The following is a 20,186-nucleotide window of genomic DNA, read 5'->3' as shown; positions in this document are numbered from 1 at the left end:
GATCATCAGTCTTAATCATCCAAGGCAGTGCTGTCCATCTGAACTATCTTTGAGACTCTGGAAGACTGGACCCCCATGTTCCAGCCAAGTGTTATGAGTTAGTCATCTTTGCTGGGCTCATTCAGGCTAGGCACATGTACTACCACTGAGCAGCACTACCTTTCCCCACAACATGCTCCTGAAGCATCGAGTGAGTATAATGCAGAGCTCCATTTTATCAGGCCTTACCGAAAACAAAAAGCTACAATAATGGACAAGATTCCGATTTAGCTATAAAAGGAGTGCATGCACTACTTTAATCCATTCAAAAGAAAACAGATTTCTGTAGGCTCTTGTTCTTGCCAGCGATGATACTATGTTTCCCTGTTTCACTGGCTACACCCAAGGATTTGGGGAGAGCTGCACCCAGCTGTGTCAATAATTCCTGAAATTGGATGGAACCCCAAACTGCTGTCATTCACATAGGGCATTTCTGGGCAGAGAACCACCCTCAGGAGGCATGAACATGCAGAAAGCTTGGCTGTGTGGCAAGAATAAGCAGTATTCATCTTTAGGACATGAATGAAGCCAGAAACAACCGTAATCTCAGTACCTGGGGGCTGGGGAGGGAGGACTGTCACAAGTTCAAGGACAGCTTGGGCTACAGAAGGAAACTAAGAAATCAGAAGATTTAGAGATGGTAAATGGACTATTCAGTCTGAAGTTACAGGAATCAGCATAGCAGGGTTTTAAGATCAAAACAGCTTTTAAGATGCTTGCCTCAAACCTGCTAGGTAGCCAAGGATGACCTTGAACGTTAGCTCTCTTGCCTGTACCTCCCAAGTGTTGAGATTACAGATGTGTCAACATATCTGGCTTAGCTACAGGTATTGAACAGCATAGATCAAACACTTCTATCTACAGTAACAATTTAGAGAACCTGATTCTCCATTCCACGAGGGGGAAAAAAAACCCGACAGTATAAAGGGGGCACATTTATTGTCACTGTTCCAAATGTACAAAAAAAATTAGAAAATAACCCCCCAACTCAATCCCCCCCACCCCCACAACATTCTTCCCAACACAAATAATTTTTTTCCCCAAACCACAAACATAAACTGGTCCTGGTATTTTCAAACAGTGCAGCTAAGAAACAGTTTAGAGAAAATTTAAAAGGATTCGGAGTATATCCATTCTGTCCTCTCTGATGGTTCTGCCTTCTCTGGTTTAAGAGTCCTTTTATAAAGTGGTGCATTTGGCTTTGCTTTAGAGGTCCTCTTGTGCCTTCTTCTTCTTCTTAGGTTTTTCTTCTTGAATTATAGGAGGGTTTGTAGCTTCTCGTTGTAGATAGCTAATAAAATCATTTAATTCACGGCCACCCTGAAAAAGGAAAAGTTATTTTAACTTTCTAAAGAGCACTAGTTAAGGGCCAGTAAGTTGGCTCAGCAGATTTTTATTCCAAGATCCCAAATGATAGGAGAAAACTGACTTCCCAAAGCCATCACCTAACTTCCACGCATATATCCACTGTAACAAAATGAAAATAAACAGGCCAATAATTATGACAGATGAGTGTTAAAAGGTCAGAGCCTTGCCCTCCAGGCTTTGCACCATGTGTAAAGAGATACGGCAACCACAGGTCACTCACTAGTCAACAGATCCCAAAACCCGTACATTTGATGCATTGTGTTAAAAGTAGGCCTTGTTTTTCCTTCCTCTGCAGTTCTATGTGAAGATTGGTAAATCAGTTTTTACTTGTTTTATTAATAAAACGTAATTTGGGAAAAAAATAAACTAAACAGGCCAATAAAAGAACTAGGTATCGGGGATGCAGAGACTGGGTAAGTGATTAAGAGCTCTTCACAGGACCGGGTTCAATCCCAACAACACACACGAAGGAAGAACAACAACCACGACCACGCATCTAAACGATGTGTGCATACACGTGTCTGTGTACTTGGGGGACAGGACAATGCACTTACTTCATACTTCTTTGGAGTTAGCTTCTTGTTGGCTGGTGAGAAGTAGATGGTAGGGAAACTAGAGAAAAAGGGAAAGAGTTCACCAACTGGGCCTTTGAGAATATAGTGTTATAAAATCATTTTTCTTTCTGGTTTCTAATCTCATCAGATGCTACTCACCATCAGTGTCTACATTATATTCAAATTATGAAAGATTTCTGGGAGTAATTTTGGTATCACTCATAATATAAATTTAAGAAATTCATCTCTCCAAACGATATTCAATAAGGAAATAGTTTCTTGGAGGCTACAAGTGGCTGAGGCTATGTTAGTTTGAATCCGGAAGTTTGAGGTCAGCCTAGACAACAAAATAAATTACATCTCACTCCCCTACCTTTTAAAATTGACTTACCCCTTGACTTCATATGGAGAAGGCACATCATTGGCTGTGGCATCCATCTTAGCTATGACAATATTTGGGTCTTTGCTGAGCTATTAAACAACAACAACAACAACAACGAACTTATTATCTGTAATTCAAGAGCTGAAGAAGCTAAGGCAGGGGTATTGCCACAAATTCCAGGCTGGCTTAAGTCGTCCTATGAAACTCTACCTCAAATAAACATGCCTGAACACGTGTACAGACTCCAAACTTGGAAACAAGCCAGACTGTCACAAGTCTCAGGCTAGCCAAAATATTTACTACCAACCGCAGCCTGGTGCCCATGCCTTTATCCTAACACTTCAGAGGCAAAGGCAGATTTCAGAGTGGGAAACTAGCTTAGTAGAGCCTTCACTAATACGTATGTGCTGACTTATGACTTAAGATAGTTCCAGCCTTTTACCTGTGTGAGTTTAATTTAAGAGTTTGCCTAAAAGAGAAGAACACGGGCTTAGTTCCTAACCGCCTAGCTTTTCTTTTCTATATGGACTCTTACATAAGACTATATATTCATTCGGCCAGGCCTAGTCCTCCATGGGGGAGGAGGCTGAGCACATATGCAGGCTGCTCTTGACTATACAGTAAGACACCACTTCAAAACAAAACATAAAAACTACATATAGCCACCTTTAAAATTACCTGGCTTGGATTATAAGTGCAAAACTCTCAAGCATTTTAATGAAAGACTACAAATTCATAAGCCATCAATAAAATTCAGAAGATCCCAAATATGTGAAATCACGATGAGAACGAGCCTGGTGTGTGTGTGTTTAACTGGCTCTCTGTGAACCTCTCTATACGCTACAGACGCTAGGGGGCAGTCAAGAACAAGTGTGCAAACAATAGTTGGGGGGGGGGATGCCACCATTTAGTAACTAATGAAGTCTACACTTAATATGTATATAAACTTCCAGCTCAATTTTATACTCAGAAGAGGGTTCAGACTTACTTTTTCTCCCAGCTCTTTATACTTGGGTTCCAGATTCTTACAGTGACCACACCAAGGAGCATAAAATTCAATCAGCACATCCTTATCTTCTTCATTCACTATGTCATCAAAATTTTCTGCTACCACAACCTAAAAAACACAGGAGACTCACTAGTCATAAGAAAGCTGAAAAATAAACCCTCAAGCTGTAACTGTTCTGGGTTAACTCACCTCAACTTGTATCATAACGTTCCTAAACATGTTGTTCCCCTTGATCGAACTTACCCTCATACCAATCCCTGTCAAACTATGTTCAGAAGTCACAGGAAATAATAAAAACAAATGCTACCTAGTGGATTTCTTTCTTCTTTTAAAATTACTTGTGTGTATATATGCATAAATGTGGAGGTTTGATAGTTTACTCTCCCCTTCCATTGTTACATGGGATCAAGGGATGATTCAACAGGTCTTTACGCTTTTGCAACAAGTGCTTTCCCCACTGAGCCACCTCCACCTACTTACTGGACCTGCCTGTAATGGTTTTCTTTGCTGGGGATATAGCTCAGTGAGGTTTAATATGGGTTGAGTTCCAACATTAAACAAACAAAGGTCAATACAGCTTCTGTATAGGCCTATCAGGATTTAGGAAGAGACACAGGTGGTGAGACCTCAGGCAACACACCTTGACAGGCCCTTCATTGGTCTCTGGAATAGGTTCTGACTTCAGATATCTCTTCAAGTTGCCATCAAAGTATTCCTGCAGGAACCGCTCAAGAGCCTTGCCATCCCGCCTGCAAAGGAAAGACAGAGTCTGACTAGAACTCATGATCCTTTTCTCCTGCTTCTACTATCCAACTGCATGCTGGGATAACAAGAGCATATCATTATGCCCAGCCTCCACCCACTATTTCTAATAAAGTAATTATTTAAGAATTCCAAGCTGCAACCCTGTCGTTAATCTGAAGAAGTCATAATCTTTAAAAGTATTTAAGGTGAGAAAAATGATAATCACAAGTCTTGACTAGAAGACTTCTCTCCCCACTTCAATGTCACTCTTTCTAAGTCAAATTCTGAACCAATGCTAAGCAGTAACTCACGAGAACTCTTCCTGCATGACAAACTTCTCTCCTTTAGCAGTTCTGATAGCCACAACAGGAACCTCTCCAGTAGTGCTTTCTAAGCCAAAATCAGACAGTTCATGGCTAAAGGTTTTACGGCTAGCTACAGCAAAGTTGAGTTTGTGTCCAGCATCAAGGAATTTCTTTGCCACCATCATGACCCTGTGAGGAATACAAATATATATGAAAAATATTTGCATCATGACAACATAACTGTGTGATGAAACTTAAAAAAAGTAAGTAGTCCTGACTGCCCAACTGTCTTGGAGCTCACTGTATAGACTAGTCCGGCATTAAACTCACAGAGTGCTAAGATTAAAGCTGGTAGGAAGCTAGAAAACTTAAGAGTTTTACGATCCGTCCAGTCTTCTGGAATTAGCCAGAATTTATAATATCAGGAATCAATTATGTTGAAATTTAGTGGCTTAGTAAGCTTCATTGTTAAGTTGGTGTGATACCTAACCCATTTGATAGGAGTTTTCCTGTACTGTTTAACTGTAACATGTCTTGTAAGCATAAAAACTGACCCGAACAGAACATCTACTTGTAAGGGTAAAAACGCAGAGTTGGAAAGCAAGTAGGTGCAATGTTTTAAGTGCACTGTACATCAGGCTTGCCCTCCATTACAGTCTGCAGAATAAGGAAGAGCACAGGATTCATCCCAGAAGACTTGTCAACAGCATGTTACTTGTTCTTAGGGCTTTAATGCAGTTTTTGGAGCCATGTGTTCCTCTCCACCCCCAGCTTCTTTTAAAGACAGACTCTTATGCAGTCCCAACTAGCCCCAAATTCAGTCTGCAGCATGGGTGACCTCACACTTCTGGTTGTCCTTCCTGCCTCTCAGTGCTTGGATCACAGCCCTGTGCCATCACACCCATTTTTTGTTCTACATGTGGTGTCAGGGCTGGTGAGATGACTCAGCCTGACAACCTGAGTCTGATTCCAAGGACTCACAAGGCAGGAGAACTAACAACAGGCAAGTTGTCTTCTGGTCCATACATGTACCTGTGGGCACGTGTATGTATGCATGCATGCACATGGTGTGTAGCAACCAAACACAGGGCTTTGTACACACTAGACAACCACTGGACCAACTGTAAGCCACATTACCTTCCCATTTTCATCTAATCTTACACTCCAGGGCAATAAGATAAGATAGTTAGAACTGTTAATGTAACAGTTAAACATGTCTGCACAACAGAAAAAAAAAAAAAAAAACATAGATTTTATTACCTGTTTCTCCAGTAGTTAGAACCTTTAGCATTCTTTTCATAGTCCACATCATAGTAAGCCGTGAGTAAGTCCTTGCCTTGTATCAAATCTTTATTATCTTCTGTCATATGAGGACAGAGACCAAAACTGAAATAGAGCAACCCATTAGCTTTGTTGTTTTCTAGCTGAATATTAGAATTATCAATGTAAGAACATCTATAAGAGGAAGTCATTATATACAGGACCATTCTAAGGCCTACACATTAGAGGTTTAATATTATGTAGCAAAGTTATATTTAAGCCAAAACATAGCCTGGTGAGAGGCCGAAGTAAACAGATCAAAAGGAAAGAAATCCCAGACCAGAGAGAGGTACTCACATGCTTTCCTGAATAAACTTCTTGATCTTGCCACTGGTCATTTTCTTTTCAGTATATGCTACAGTTTTGTCTTCAAACTTGTTAGTAAGATGTACGGGACGAAATATAGTGATCCCCCTTAAAACAGAAGCAAAAAACCATAAAAAGTGCTTTAGCAACAAATAGAATTGTCTCTCATATTTCATTTAAAGCTCAGGATAAGCCGGACACCATTAATCTGAGCAGTTAGAATGCAGAGGTGAGTGGATCTCTATGAATTTGAGACCAGCCCGGCCTACAAATCAGCCAAAGCAACATAGGGCGTACCTACGTCAAAAAAGAAAGAACTTGATAAGACAGGCATTGTAACACACCTGCAATATGTGCATTAGGGAGGTAGAGGCAGCAGGATCCCTATAGTGAGACCCTTTAGAACATTCTGGTATAGTTCAGAGTGCTTGCCCACCTTGGGTTCAATTCCTGGTACCATAGCCAAAATAAAAAGTCCAAACTACCCTTTAATAAACAAACAAACAAACATGGCTGGAGAGATGGCTCAACAGTTATTAACACTGGTTGTTGTTTTAGAAGACCTGGACTCCACCGACATGGGGACTAATAACTATCTAATGCCAGCTCCAGGCGACTCTGACTTCGAAGAACCACACATGCACATGGTCCATGAACACACATGCAGACCAAACACTACACATAAAAATTAAAAATAACAATATGATTTTTCTCTTTGAAGACAAGCCTCTCACTATGTAGCTTTTGCTGTCCTGAGCTCACTATGCAGACCAGTTGCCTGGGTCAGTCTTTCCAACTGTAAAGAAATCTTTTTTCTTAAAAACCAGCTTAGTGTTGGAGAGAAAGTTGTGTTGCCCAAATGTTCCTGGTACCACACTTAACAGTAAATGTTGTTTAAAAAGTTTTTTCTACACTGTTTTGTGGCTCACACATTTAATCCCAGCACTCAGGAGGCAGATCTCTGAATCGAGACCAGCCTGGTCTATAGAGTGAGTTCCAGGATAGCCAGGGCTACACAAAGAAACTCTACCATTAAAATAAATAAATAAATAAAAACAACGCAGATGTATGCCAACATGCTTAAGCTTTTTATGTGGGCACACAGCAAACACTTTACTGATGAGCTATTTCCTGAGCTTTGATCTAGAATAAATTCTCAGTTCAACAGCCATACTCTACGTGGAAAAGCTCACCTACCAAGAATCACTTCCTTACTGGACGTAGTCCAGATAGACTACTGAAAGTTCAAGTCCAGCTTGATCTACACAGCAAGACCCTTTCTCAAAATAAGGCTAACTACCTCCTTCTATGAAGCCTTTTCTTGTGACTTGTCCCACAAAGCCAGAAGAATGTGTGTCAGAACCCATGAAATCATCATGCATAACTGTGAGCTGCTAATGTGGGTGCTTAAAACTAAACTCTGGTCCTCTGCAAGAGCAGATCTAGTTCTTAATTACTGCTCCATCTCTCCAGCCCCATAGCCTTTTCTAATACTACTACTCAGTCCACAAAAAAGGAAAAACGCTCCCTACTTCATCTATCTTACAGCAAATGTGTAACACAACACTTATATTCCTATCCATCTTTGCTATGTTAGATGATTTATTCAGTCACTTACTCTCCATTATCATCATACTCCTTCACCAGAGACTCAAGGTTGGTGTGTGCAAATCGGTAGTTATCTCTCAAGTTGCTGGCTGCTTTGAGGAACTCAGAGTGCCCATCACTGAATAAATCACTGAAAAAACCTGCATAGGAAATGTCAAACACAAGGAACAATCAATGCTGTGATTTAATATTATTCAAGACTTGCATTCTTTTAGTTTTCAAAGCCTTCAGTCTATCCTGGATAAACAATGCAATTCAGGCTAAGATGAGGCTGCTTTGAATATATAACACAATACTTCATCTTCTACCCTCTAGAGAGAGTTAAGGGATAGATTTGCTGGAACCAGAAGTTTTTCCTCTACTTCTCCAAAATAGATCTATCTGGGCAAACTGCCTCACATCTTAAATTTTAGGAAATATTTCAGGATTTAAACAACACGACAAAGGGGGCTAGAGATCCAGCCCAGTGATATGCTTGCAAAGGACCTGGGTTCAATTCTCATGCCCACAATATGGCAGCTCAAAACTGTCCTAGCTCCAGAGGATGAGACACATACATACATGCAGGAAAAACATCCATACATATAAAACAAAAGACAATTTTAAGCCAGTTGTGGTAGTGCACAGGCTTTTAATTTTAGCACCTGGGAGGCAGAGACAGGCAGATCTCTGTGAGTTTGCAGCTAGCCTGCTCTACAGAGTGACTTCCAGGACATTCTCTGGCCGACAGAGAAACCCTGTCTCGAAACACTAAAATCACTTCACCCCCCCCCCCCCCCCAGCTCTGTGGTAGAGCACTTACCTGGCAGGAGTGAGGAGACAGGTTAAAATCTCAGCACTGTGGGATGGGGTGGAAGGTCTTTTAACTGAATTTAAACCCTGCATCTAAGAATGAGCCCACAGAAGCCACCCTTTCCCTGTCACAGCACGCTGACCCAGCTGTCAGTTGTCATTTAACTGCTTCAACTTTGTGGTTTCCCAAAAAGTCTAATCAATTCTGTGGCACAGACAAGCATCTGTTACTTACCCACCACTGAGGCGTCTTTTTCACTAATGAACTTCTTAAATTCTTCCTCAGTCCTGAGAGGAACTGAAGCTGGTCCTGCTTGTTTCTTCAAGTGGCTGACAATTCCATCTTAGAAGATAAAAGTTGCATTAACACATATACAGTTTTTCGAGAAAAGTACAACAACATATGTTTTCAATTAAGTTTTCTTCCAATTCCTGTCCCTATTCAATTTCTTTCCTATAAATGAAAGTTCAGCTCTAGTTTGTGTATCCTTCTACTTGATTTTAGCTAAAAAGGCTAAGTAGTAATTGGTATATCCTTCTAAAATACACACACACACACACACACACACACACAGAGAGAGAGAGAGAGAGAGAGAGAGAGAGAGAGAGAGAGAGAGAATATCACATTCTTTAACCTCAAAATGGCACTATATACTTCAAACAACCCCCATCCCCGCGGGGTGGTGGTATCCTAAACTCACAGCTATGTGCCTGTTTCTGCCTCCCATAAAAACCACACTTGGCTCCTTTAGCCTAGATTGTATAGCAGAGGCTTGCTCGGACTTCTGCCTCCTCCCCTAATCTTTCCAGGTGCCAGGGTTACAGTGATGCACTACTATGCACAACTCTCAAGTGGTTGTGGTTATTGAACATGGTATATATTGAGATAATATATATATAACATACAGAAGTCATTCGTACCCCAAATAATGAGCTGCTCTCCCACTCCCACCCCACTTAAAAAAAAAACTTTATTGTGTGTGAGGTATGACAGCACTTGTGTGGAAGTCAGAGGGAATCATGCAGAACTTAGTTTCCTCCTCTTGTGTGGGTTCTGGGGATTATTATGTTTAGCAGTAGGTGCCTTTACCTGAGAGCCTTTTAATCATTTATTACAGCCGCAGAGTGTTTTTTGGATTTATACACAGTGATATATTTAACCGGTGACAACTGACAAAGACAATTATTTCTAGTCTTCTGCTTTTTCAAAAGATTGTCTGCGGGTAAATTTGCACAATACATCTTCAGGGTAACTTTCTAGAAGTAAATCCATAGTCAAAGGTAATTTATACCTTTTAAGCTGCTTTCCTAAGATGTATGTAACATGTATATAATAAGTGCCTCCCTCCTTCTATCAGCTAGACAACAAACACCAGAAAAGCAGGACCGGTGTTTTATTTATGTGACAGAGCAGACTGATAACAATTATCAAATGAAACATGCTTGGCTGAGCTTGTATTTGAAATTCAAGTCTTTTCTACATTACTTCATTAACAAGTCATTTAGACAAGAAAGCTTTCTGTTACCTAACAAGCTGACCTCTAAAATGAGGAATTTTAATGATTTTAAGTATGTGTCTAGAACTATTTTTCTCCTACTACAAAAATAAAGCATTTATTTAGGGGCCAGCTCATGCCTGTACTTGAAGCCTCCCTACCCACTCTCACAATTCTCCACACCACACAAATCATTAGAAAAGAATTAGCACATCTAATTGTAGGCTTGTTTGGGATGCACAATGACATCTTAACGAAACAAAATGCTAATTCAATGTCCAGAATGACATCCAAGGCAGGTGTGGTGGCACTTGCTTATAATGTCACCACCTGTCAAATGAAGGCAGAAGGATCAGAAATTTAAGCCTGAACCGAGTCTAAACAGTACAGGACTTTAATCTCAGCACCTGGGAGGCAAAGGCAAGCTGATCTCTGCATAATGAGTTCCAGGACAGCCAGGGCTCCATAATGAGACCCTGTCTCAAAAATACAGAAAGAAAGCAATGCAAACCTAGCCTGGGTCAGATGCAATCAGGATCCTTACCGGCAGTCCTAGGCCCATCATAAGCACCTGCTTCTTCACCATCTCTAAATATCTTAAGAGTTGGGTAGCCACTGACTCCATATTTATTACAGGTGTTTGTGTTGGCAGTGCAATCCACCTAAGGGTTGGAATAAGAGTTATTTTGTTATCTAAGTACCTGCTACAAGATCTCCTAATAGTCCCAAATTTTAAGACTGGCTATCCCCAGAGGATCAATACTTCTTGACATATGTACCACAGGACATTAGACCTTAAAGGTGTATGGGTGCTGTCTAACTAGATCATAACTGCTTTAGATTTTAGATTTACATTCCTTGGCTTTATATAAAAACTTTAAACTAATTATTTATTTACATTATTTCAATATGTAATAATTCAATATGTAAAATATGCCCTCCCCACCCCCATTCCATGGTACGTATCAATCCACTGCTCTACCACTAGGCTACACTCAGCCCTGACAATGACTTACTTGGTAACAATCATTACTGAAGAAGGTATGTGCTTACTGTACCACCCTTTAGCTGGGATAGGATTTAACTGGATTTTGCAAATAATTAGTTTATTAGTAAATGCAAACAACTGGTTAAAAATCACAGGAAATATATTAACCTTGTAAGATTCTGAGGTTTGATCCTTATGTCCTAAGGTGGGTAGAGTGAGGTTCAGAAAACTAATGTGCAGCTTCACAATTTTCTGAATAGCTTTATGCTATTTTCATACCCACAGTCACATGGAATAAAAACTACAAAATGACTTGCTATGGCAAGTTGCTTAACTATATTAGGATTAAATGTAATTTTAAGAACTTCTAAGATACAAACTACCTATCTGAAGTTAGCAGAGATATGACCTTTAAACTGGAACAGCTATGGATTTATTCCTTCAGAATGTTACAGAATGGCAGCATTTATTACTATCTTTGCCTGTTTGTGAGACACGGTCTCACAAGTAGCTCAGGCTGGTGTTGAACTTCGAATCTTGCCTCTACCCCTCATATGCTAACATCATGGGCCAACACCACAGCTGGTTCACTATGAAAACAAATACCAGCCTCACAATTACCCACTTGGTTAATACCCCACCTCCTTTATCACAGATCTCATCACTGACAATTATCAGGGTAGATTATAGAAATCAGAAATTATTTTCCTTCTCGTCCTTAAACGGTACCTATGTCTCTGTTTGCCCCTTGGTTCTTATTCACCATGTTCTACTATTACTATTATTATTAACCATGTTCTTTTATAATTATGATGTTGTGTATAAATGTTTTGTCTGCATGCTTATGTGCCAGGTGCATGCAGTGCCTGCAGAGGTCAGAAGAGGGCACCTGACCCCTGGAACTGGAAGTGAGAATGGCTTTGAGACAGTAAGTACTGGGAAATGAACTCAAGCCTTCTCTCTGTAAGAGCAGCCAAGGGGCTGGAGAGATGGCTCAGTGGTTAAGAGCACTGACTGCTCTTCCAGAGGTCTGAGTTCAAATCCCAGCAACCACATGGAGGCTCACAGCCATCTGTAACAGGATCAGATGCCCTCTTCTGGTGTGTCTGAAGACAGCTACAGTATAGTTATATATATATATTTAAAAAGCCACTGAACTATCTCTCAAGCACCGCTTGCCCCCATACTGGTTTTTTATATCTATTAAAGTACTTAGGTCAGTGAGATGGCTAAGCATGCAAAGGGGCTTGTTGCCAAGCCCAATGACTCACATGGGTTCATGCATACCCACCCATATATACATGTAATAAAATATATTCCATATTCCTTTCTAGTGAACACACTGCTGCTCACCTTTGCTAGTGGGACTATTCCTTTCAATCTGGTTGCTGCAGCCTCATACTCAGGGGCAAGTCTCTTGCAATGTCCACACCTATTAAAAAAAGAAAACAAGCCAGATTCTTAGTTTAACACAAACTTACTGACGTTTGGAATCTGAAGACAGGGTCTTGTTACATAGTCCAGGCTGTGACCACCCTCTCCCCACTTCTCTTGCACTGACTAGAGGGATGCTACAGCAATTATTCTACTGCCAAATTATACCGGAGACCTCTGATATTTGAGTAATGACTTTATTTGTTTGTTTTTTTGAGACAGGGTTTTATTCTGTAGCCCTGGCTGTCCTCAGACTTACAGAGACCCACCTGCCTCTGCCTCTCAAGCACTAAGGAGCTTGCAGCACCTCCTCCTGATTATTCTTTTTAAAAGTCTAGATCTGTTATTTCACTTTGAACATTAGCCCACAAACTGATGCTTAAGGAATAGACTCCAGCCACTCAGGCCCCGCCCCCGGTTCTCACAATGTGCTGATCTCTCTAAGTGGAGTGGCTGGTGCTTCCAGTCAATCACAGTATCTTCTCTTTGGCTTCTGCTAGTCATCAACTTTAAATTAAAAGTGTTTAATAAGCTCAATACACACATTAATTCTCTTCCTAAGAACTGCCCTTAACTGGCTTGTTTACAACAATGCCAGCAGCATGTGGCTACAGACAGCACGTGACCCTACAGACAGACCTTTCCAGTTTTGCCACAGTGACATCATTAGGGCATTCCTTTGAGTAGCACCCATTCTGTTTAGTCCTCAATATAATCCTTTGAGTAGATTTGCATTTATTGGGCCAACGGAAGTAACTCAATGCCCCCCCCCCAAGATAAGGTTTCTCTGTGTAGTCCTGACTGTCCTAGAACTCTCTATGCAGACTAGACTGGTCTTGGGCTCAAAGATCTGCCACTTCTGCCTTTCAAGTGCTGGGATATTTAAAGAAGGAAAAAAAAAAGGTGTGTACACACATGGCAATTATTTTTATTACATCAAAAATAATTAGAATCCGTATTTTATTAAAAATCCAAATATACTCATGGAACCAATGAGTTGATCAGTAGTTAAAGGTACTTGAGCCCATCTCTGGGATCTACATGGCAGAAGAAAGACTGATTCCTAAAAAGGGTCCTCTGATCTCTACCCATGCACTGTGGCATGTACACACACACACACACACACACACACACACACACACACAGAGCAATAAAATCTTTTTAAAAAAGGCAAATGTAGTTTACACAACAGAGTAAACTCAGCTGTTCCTGTGTGAGGCAATCCAGACCCAGAAAGACAAAACATGATATATATTCAATAAATGGATATTAGCTGTTAAGTAAAGGACAATCAAACTACAATCCACAGACTGAGAGAAGCTAAGTAACAAGAAGGGCTCTAGGAAGGACCATATGGATTTCCTTGGGAAGGGGAAATAGAATAGATTCTGTGGGTGGACTGGGGCAGGTGGGCACGAGAACAGGAGGAATCAGGTGAGGGAAGAAGGACAGAGGAACGGTGTGGGGAGAACAACAGCCTGGACACGGGCTTGTGCCTAGTCTTACTGCACCGTGTTATGCCACGGTAGGTTAGTATCCCTGAAGGCCCACACTTCTGAAAGGAAATGGAGGAACAGTGGGTCCAAGGGAGAGGGGAGGAAGGGGTGGGCTAACTGAAAGGAATGGAGGGTGGGGAGACTGTGGTTGGGATGTGTTGTGTAAGAAAATAATAAACACATTAAAAATATATAAACCATATTTGGAACGCATCTAGGATGTCACTGATTACATGAAAAACTGTTACTTTATATCTTTTAAGAAAAAGATATGTTAACTGGGTGGTGGCAGTCTGTGTATCTCTGAGTTCAAGGTTAGTCTGGTTTACACAGTGAGTTCCAGGGCAGCCAGGGCTACACAGAAAACTATAGTCTCAAAAGTCATCACAGCTGAAATCTTCCTGTACCTTTCCTGCTAATATACTCCCCCATCTTGAATTTGGTGTCCATCACTTGGTCCTTTTATACTTCTCTTCTAAGACAGGATTTCATTATGTGACTGCAGCTGGCCTGTATAGTTCAGGGTGGCTTGAGCAACCATACATGGCATGGTACTTTTATGTTTTTAATAAATGTGTATGTTGTGTGTGCAAGAAGGCTTAGTAAGTAAATGTACTTGACACTAAGCCAGAGTTTGCTTTTGGTAAGATGCAGAAAAAAATGGGTTCTGGAGGGCTGTCTACTGAAAGACACACACACACACACACACACACACACACACACACACACACACACACACACACACACACACACACTCCCAGAGAATGCTGTCTACTTCTTGGTTCTTCTCAACAGGTGCCCTATAAACCCTAGAGATTATATACTTTTTACAGTTTTTGTTTTTTTCCTTTTTAAAATTTTTAGTGTAAATCCTTTGGAACTGGAGTTTTAGGCAGTTATGAAGTACCAGATACAGATGCTGGGGATAGAATTTGGGTCCTTTTATAAAAGCAGCCTTCACTCTCAATCACTGAGCCAAATCACCTGCCTGTTTTTGAGATAGTCCCTTAAACTTTCTTATCTAGACTACTTTTCAGAGGCACAATATTTTGTAGCCAAAGATGATCCTTAAACACTTGTGACCCACCACCATCTCCCAAATTTTGAGGAATTGCAGATATGCACCACCTCACTTGGCCTTTTTCCTTCTGTTTTCTATTTTCGATGTCTATAGGGAAAACAGAACTCACCAGCCTTCTCAAAGTGATCCCTCTGCAACCTGTTGGGCTTTTGAAGAGATAATCTACAGCTGGTGCTAGCTGTATACGGACAAGAACATGGCATAGAACCAGTGCATGGGAAACATACCTGTGGGACTGTAAGGACTTTCTGGATAGAAGAGCAGGTGTTTCTGGCAGCCCTCTGGGAAAAGCATACCAGCTTATGTTTTGATCAGTTCTCACATTGGACCATCTAACTGTAAAACCAGGCTTTCTACCTCATATTTTCTAACATGGTGTTGAAACTCAGGTAAGATTTTTGTTTGTCCCCACACCCCTGCCCCCTTTTTTTCCCTTAAGTAAGGTTTCAGAGAGGAAAGAGTTGAGTATTCAAGTAAGGTGAATAGCAGAGCTAATATATAAGAAGTCTGTTTTCAGACAATCACGAAAGCAAGAAACATGTATTATGACTACAGCTAGCAATATATAGCACAGGAAAGGAAAGAGTGGGGCAACAGTCATCTAGATTCATTTAGCAGATAACGCTTAAGCAGCAAAGGGGAGAGATTTCATTTCATCTTTTCTTGGGGCAGGATCTTTTTAATGTAGCCCAGGCAGTTTCAAACTTACAATCTTCCTTTCTCATCTTCTAAAAAACTTGAGCTGAGATGAATATAATACCAAGCTGTCTCTTGCTACTGATTTTCTATTGTAGCAACTGTCAAAGTTAAAGCAAAAGTTAACATCTTTACCTAACCTCTCCAGCCATCCCACCAGCCCATTTTGAGCAGTCTCATAAGTTTAAGGCCAAATCAGGCTCATAAATTCCTTTACCTGGGGGAGGGGAGGGACAGCAAGGAAGAGGGAAGGAAGGTAAAGGAAGAGAATGAATTCAAGATGGAGATGTAGCTTAGCTGCAGAATGTTTCCTAGCTCTGTTTCCAGCAGTGCAGTGGCAATGACATAAGCCAACAGCAGGTGACAGCTCCTAGTAACCTGCTACACTTGCCTGACAGCTGGAGAGTCCCAGAATCCATGTAAAGGTGGAAGGAGAGAACAAACATATTAATCTGTCCTTGACCCCACAATACTTAGAATATTTTTTCAAGAGACAGAGTTGGAGAGATGGCTCAGTTAAGAGCACTTGCTATTACAGCAGAGGACCTGAGTTTTGTTTCTGGCACCTACATGATAGCTCACAACCATGTGTAACTCCAGTTCCAAGGTACCTGATATGCTCTCTACGCATACACATCAAGGCCCCCATAGACTCCTATTTGAATCCCTCTTTGCTTTGGCAGAACCATTTGAAGAACTGGGAGGTGTTTCGCTTGTGGAGGAGGGGTGTACAGCCTTGAGGTTTGAAAAACTCACATCATTCCCATTTAGCTCTCTTTGCTTCAAGGCTGTTGTCTCAACATGGGAGCAGAAGCCCCAGGTACTGCCCCCTGCCATGATGGTCATGGACTCTAAGCCTCTGAACTGTAAACCTTAAATAAACCTTAACAAATTGCCTTGATCATGCTTTGTCACAGCAACAGAAAAGTAACTACGAGCCTGGGAAGAAACATCTGCAGTACCAACTCTCCGAGATGGTACTTAGTTAATAAATCCAACATACATTATTCAGTAACTATCACTTCGTGTTGCACTGTGCTCATGTAATTATTTTAGGATCTGATAGAAAGCTGACAGTTCTTTCTCTGTAGGAATCCCAGTTTGGAGGATTAATGAGTTAATTATTCAGGGAAGGACAAAGTTGTAATGAAATATCAAATGCTGAAGACAGGGAACAAGAAAGGAGATCCAAGCTAAGATATAAAGAATAGAATAAAGCCATCCAACTAACCAACCAACCAACCAACCAACTAACCAACCAACAACGAACACTAGGCTACATGTGATGAGAACCCCTTTAATCCCAGCATTCAGGAGGCAGAAGCAGATGAATCGCTAAGAGTTTTAATACCTGTCTGGTTGACATAGTGAGTTCCAGTATAGCCAGAGCTACATAGTAAAACCCTGTCTCAAGACAGAAAGTTTTAAAAATTAGCACTAAATACTTAATTTTAGGGGCTGGGGACATAGTGCACTGGGTAAAGTGCTTGTACTGCAGACGCTAAGGACCAGAGTTTCAATCCCCAGTATCCAATGTAAATCCTAGGCAGTACTGGTTGCCTGTAAATCTAAAACTCCGGGAAGGCAAGAATCACTAGCCTTATGAACACTGCAAAACAAATATAGAGAGAACCAAGCACAAGTTGAAGTCCTACATCTGACCCTTAGTACTAGAGGGGAAATGTTCAAAGAATACCATAAAAATCTACAACACACCTAGATGTTTGAGACTTAAAATTTTTAAACGCTGCTATTTCTCAAAGAGAGATTCAGACAGGCATATCCCCACAAATAACACAGGTTAGCCAAATAATGTAACTCACACTTGCAATCCAAATATTTAGGTGATGAGGCCAGGATGACAGCCCATGGCCAGCCTCCAGCAAGTAAAATCTTGTTTCAATGAAAACAAAACCTCACATTAACAGTGGCCTGCAAAGAAATCTTTCACTTTCACTTACAAAATAAAAGGAGTAGACCTAAATCAAGGTGGGACCTAGAGCTTTGCTTGAGGTACCCAAGCCCTTTATCTCACTGAAGGGCAGCACCAGACTCCATTTGGACCCTACCACTTAAAACACTTATTTTAAGTTACAGGTTTGTGTACATGAATGCATGTGCCCAAGAAGGCCAGAAGTGCCAGGCCCTTCAATCTCCTTGGGAAAAGCCAATGCTCTACACTGACTGCTGAGCCATCTCCCCAGTCCCCACTTTACTGTTAAATTAGATTTCTCGACTGATGTGGTGGTACACTACACACTTTTAGCCTCAGGACACAGAGGCATGTGGATCAGGTCCAGTGAGACCCTATCTCAAAAGTTTTCTTTCGCTGTTGCTAACAGGGTATGGTACTGCTGTTATATGCAAGAGAAAAGAGTTCACTAACAGGAGACTTCCTTAACTTTAAACTGCTCCTTCAGAAAACGAATCTTTGCTACTGGAAATGTGGAAGATGACTTTATATTCTCAGCCAACTAAAAGCAGACACCACAGCAGAAATCCACCCAAATCGCTAAATGTATGATGGGATATGTAGTCTTAAGGAAAGTAGGTGCAACAATTTTTAGTAGAAAGACAAGTCTGAAGCCAGGTGCCTTGGGGCATCCAGAATGGAGGCAAAAAGATCATGATTTGAAAGCTAGCTAAGCAATAGAAGACCCTGTCTCAGAAGAAAAAAGGGAAGTCAGAGCAAGGAGATCCTGAGCTTGAGGTCAGCTTAGACTATACAGAGGCCTGTTTCTTAAGAATATATATGGTTACACACACACACACACACACACACACACACACACACACACACACGTTTGTGTACTTTTTTTCCCCCAATAATGGGGATTGAACAAGCTAGGCAAGAACTGAACCATATCTCAAAGCTTTGACTAAAAAACCTCTAATTGTATAATGGCCCACAATTCTTCAATTGTATGACCTCCTTCAAAGAAGCTGGACCCAAGTGACACCCCCTCAGTTAACAGCATGATTATATAACTATGATAAATTCTAAGAGAGAACACGAATTCTCGAGACATATAAATACCATCTATAATGTGTAATCTATGTGACTGTCAACCACAGAAATGCCCCAACATAAAATATCCCAAGCTGACACACAATTCTTCACTTCCTGCCTCTTTAGACAGTCTTCACTACACGACTTCTGAGTGTGACCATCTAAGTAAGTCAGGTACCTTGGGCTGTAATGATCCCACCGGGTCAGAAGTAAAGTTAAGTTATAATGTAACTAAGTGTAACTATTACACAGCATCTTACTGTTACTTTTGAACAGTTTTGAATTAAGAGTCATTGTGGCAGCAGGGGGGAAAAAAGAGACATCTACTAAACTATATGTCCTGGTAATAATTTGTAAATTACCCAATCCTCTACTGTAAGTGATAAAACTAGAAATCCTCTTTGTTCTCCCTTCTCAAGCAAGTTTTTATGTGTGTGGGGGGGTCACACCTACTCTAAAGAACTTAGGCTTTTCTTAGGTTAAGCAGCCCAACAGAGGTTGTTTTCTTATTGAGAATGTTATTTTCTAGAATCATCTAAGCTGACAAGGATGATAGGTCCTAGTGAAATAATTCTTGTTCGTTTATCCTTTCAAGAAGCCTCTGCAGCTTAATGTAAAATAGTGTAAGCCATGCCATGGACAAATAATGGCCTGTCTCAAGAGAACACTTAGGATCTTTCTGCAGCCACTGAGTGACCTTGGTTAGAAACCAGTGGCTCTGGGGTGGACACAAAAAGAAAACAAAAAACAAAAATAAAACAGCTTGAGACCCAGAACCTCTATACTTAAAAGACGACTTCTGCCTCCTCCCTAAGGCTTTGGGATGCCTGCCTGGTCTGCAGACCTGGGGACGTTTACACTGACTCACCTAGATATTGAAAGATAGGCTGGAGGGGGGAGGGGACGGGGAGGGGGAGGGGATGGGTAAACCCTCCACCTAGGAAGTGCAGCAACAACGCGGAGGTAAAGGCGTGGCCCTACCCAGGAGCTTAGGCTTTTTGCTTTCCGGATCTGCCCCTGTCCCCACCCCACCCCCACCCCCAGCGGAGCGCCTCCTGGTCCTCCACCGACTGGCTACGAGGCAGCCGCAGCCAGGCCTGCTAGATAGTGGAGGGCGCCCGCGCTGTGTAGGCCCAACCGCTCCCACGCCCAGCCGGTCCCCCGGGCCCTGATCACGCAAAGTGGCCTCACCAGGGGGCGAAGAACTCGACTAGCATGAGCCCTGCTGAGCCCGTGTCGGAGACGCGACTCTCGAAGTTTTCGTCCGTCAGTTCCAACACATCTGAGGCGGCTGCGAGGCGGGCCGAGGCGAGCAGCAGCGCCACGCCCGGGAGCAGAGCTAGGCAGCTGAAGCGCATGGCGGCGGGATGCGGCAGGGGCAATCGGAGGGCCGGGACCGGGAGAACTGAGTTGGGAGAACCCCCCAATCTGCAGCCGCTGCCTGCGCTCGCGCGTCTGGCCCGGGCAGACCTGCTGCCGAGGTCCCAACCCCCTAGGCCTGCTCGGGGCCCGCAGTGTGGCAGCCGCCGATTGGCTGCGTCATGCTGCGTCGGGCGGG

At 41.8% G+C, this 20,186-nt stretch overlaps 1 protein-coding gene across 1 annotated transcript; it reads right to left on the bottom strand.

Moving 5' to 3' along the window:
• Positions 1-1,051: 1,051 nt before the first annotated feature.
• PDIA3 (protein disulfide isomerase family A member 3) lies at positions 1,052-20,114 on the bottom strand. Its single transcript, XM_080931241.1, has 13 exons — positions 19,820-20,114; positions 12,265-12,343; positions 10,468-10,585; positions 8,663-8,770; positions 7,646-7,775; positions 6,019-6,135; positions 5,662-5,787; positions 4,408-4,590; positions 3,993-4,101; positions 3,332-3,460; positions 2,353-2,432; positions 1,962-2,019; positions 1,052-1,359 (listed from the first exon to the last, which is right to left on the bottom strand). Exons 1-13 carry the CDS (start codon positions 19,984-19,986, stop codon positions 1,246-1,248), a joined length of 1,518 nt encoding a protein of 505 aa, XP_080787367.1. The 5' UTR covers positions 19,987-20,114; the 3' UTR covers positions 1,052-1,245.
• Positions 20,115-20,186: the final 72 nt, after the last annotated feature.

The sequence above is a fragment of the Micromys minutus genome (assembly GCF_963924665.1).
Source record: "Micromys minutus genome assembly, chromosome: 17".
NCBI lineage: Eukaryota > Metazoa > Chordata > Mammalia > Rodentia > Muridae > Micromys > Micromys minutus.
Note: the sequence above shows the minus strand (reverse complement) of the source record. Positions and strands in the feature narration are given on the sequence as shown.

Bases quoted from the DNA above. Each gene is read 5' to 3' on its own strand.
- PDIA3 (XM_080931241.1), bottom strand. From the start codon at position 19,986: ATGCGCTTCAGCTGCCTAGCTCTGCTCCCGGGCGTGGCGCTGCTGCTC. The intron at 6,136-7,645 runs GTAAGTGACTGA...TTCTGTTTTAAG, and splicing joins GAGTATGATGATAATGGAGA to GGGGATCACTATATTTCGTC. The intron at 4,591-5,661 runs GTAATAAAATCT...TATTCCTCACAG, and splicing joins TCTAACTACTGGAGAAACAG to GGTCATGATGGTGGCAAAGA.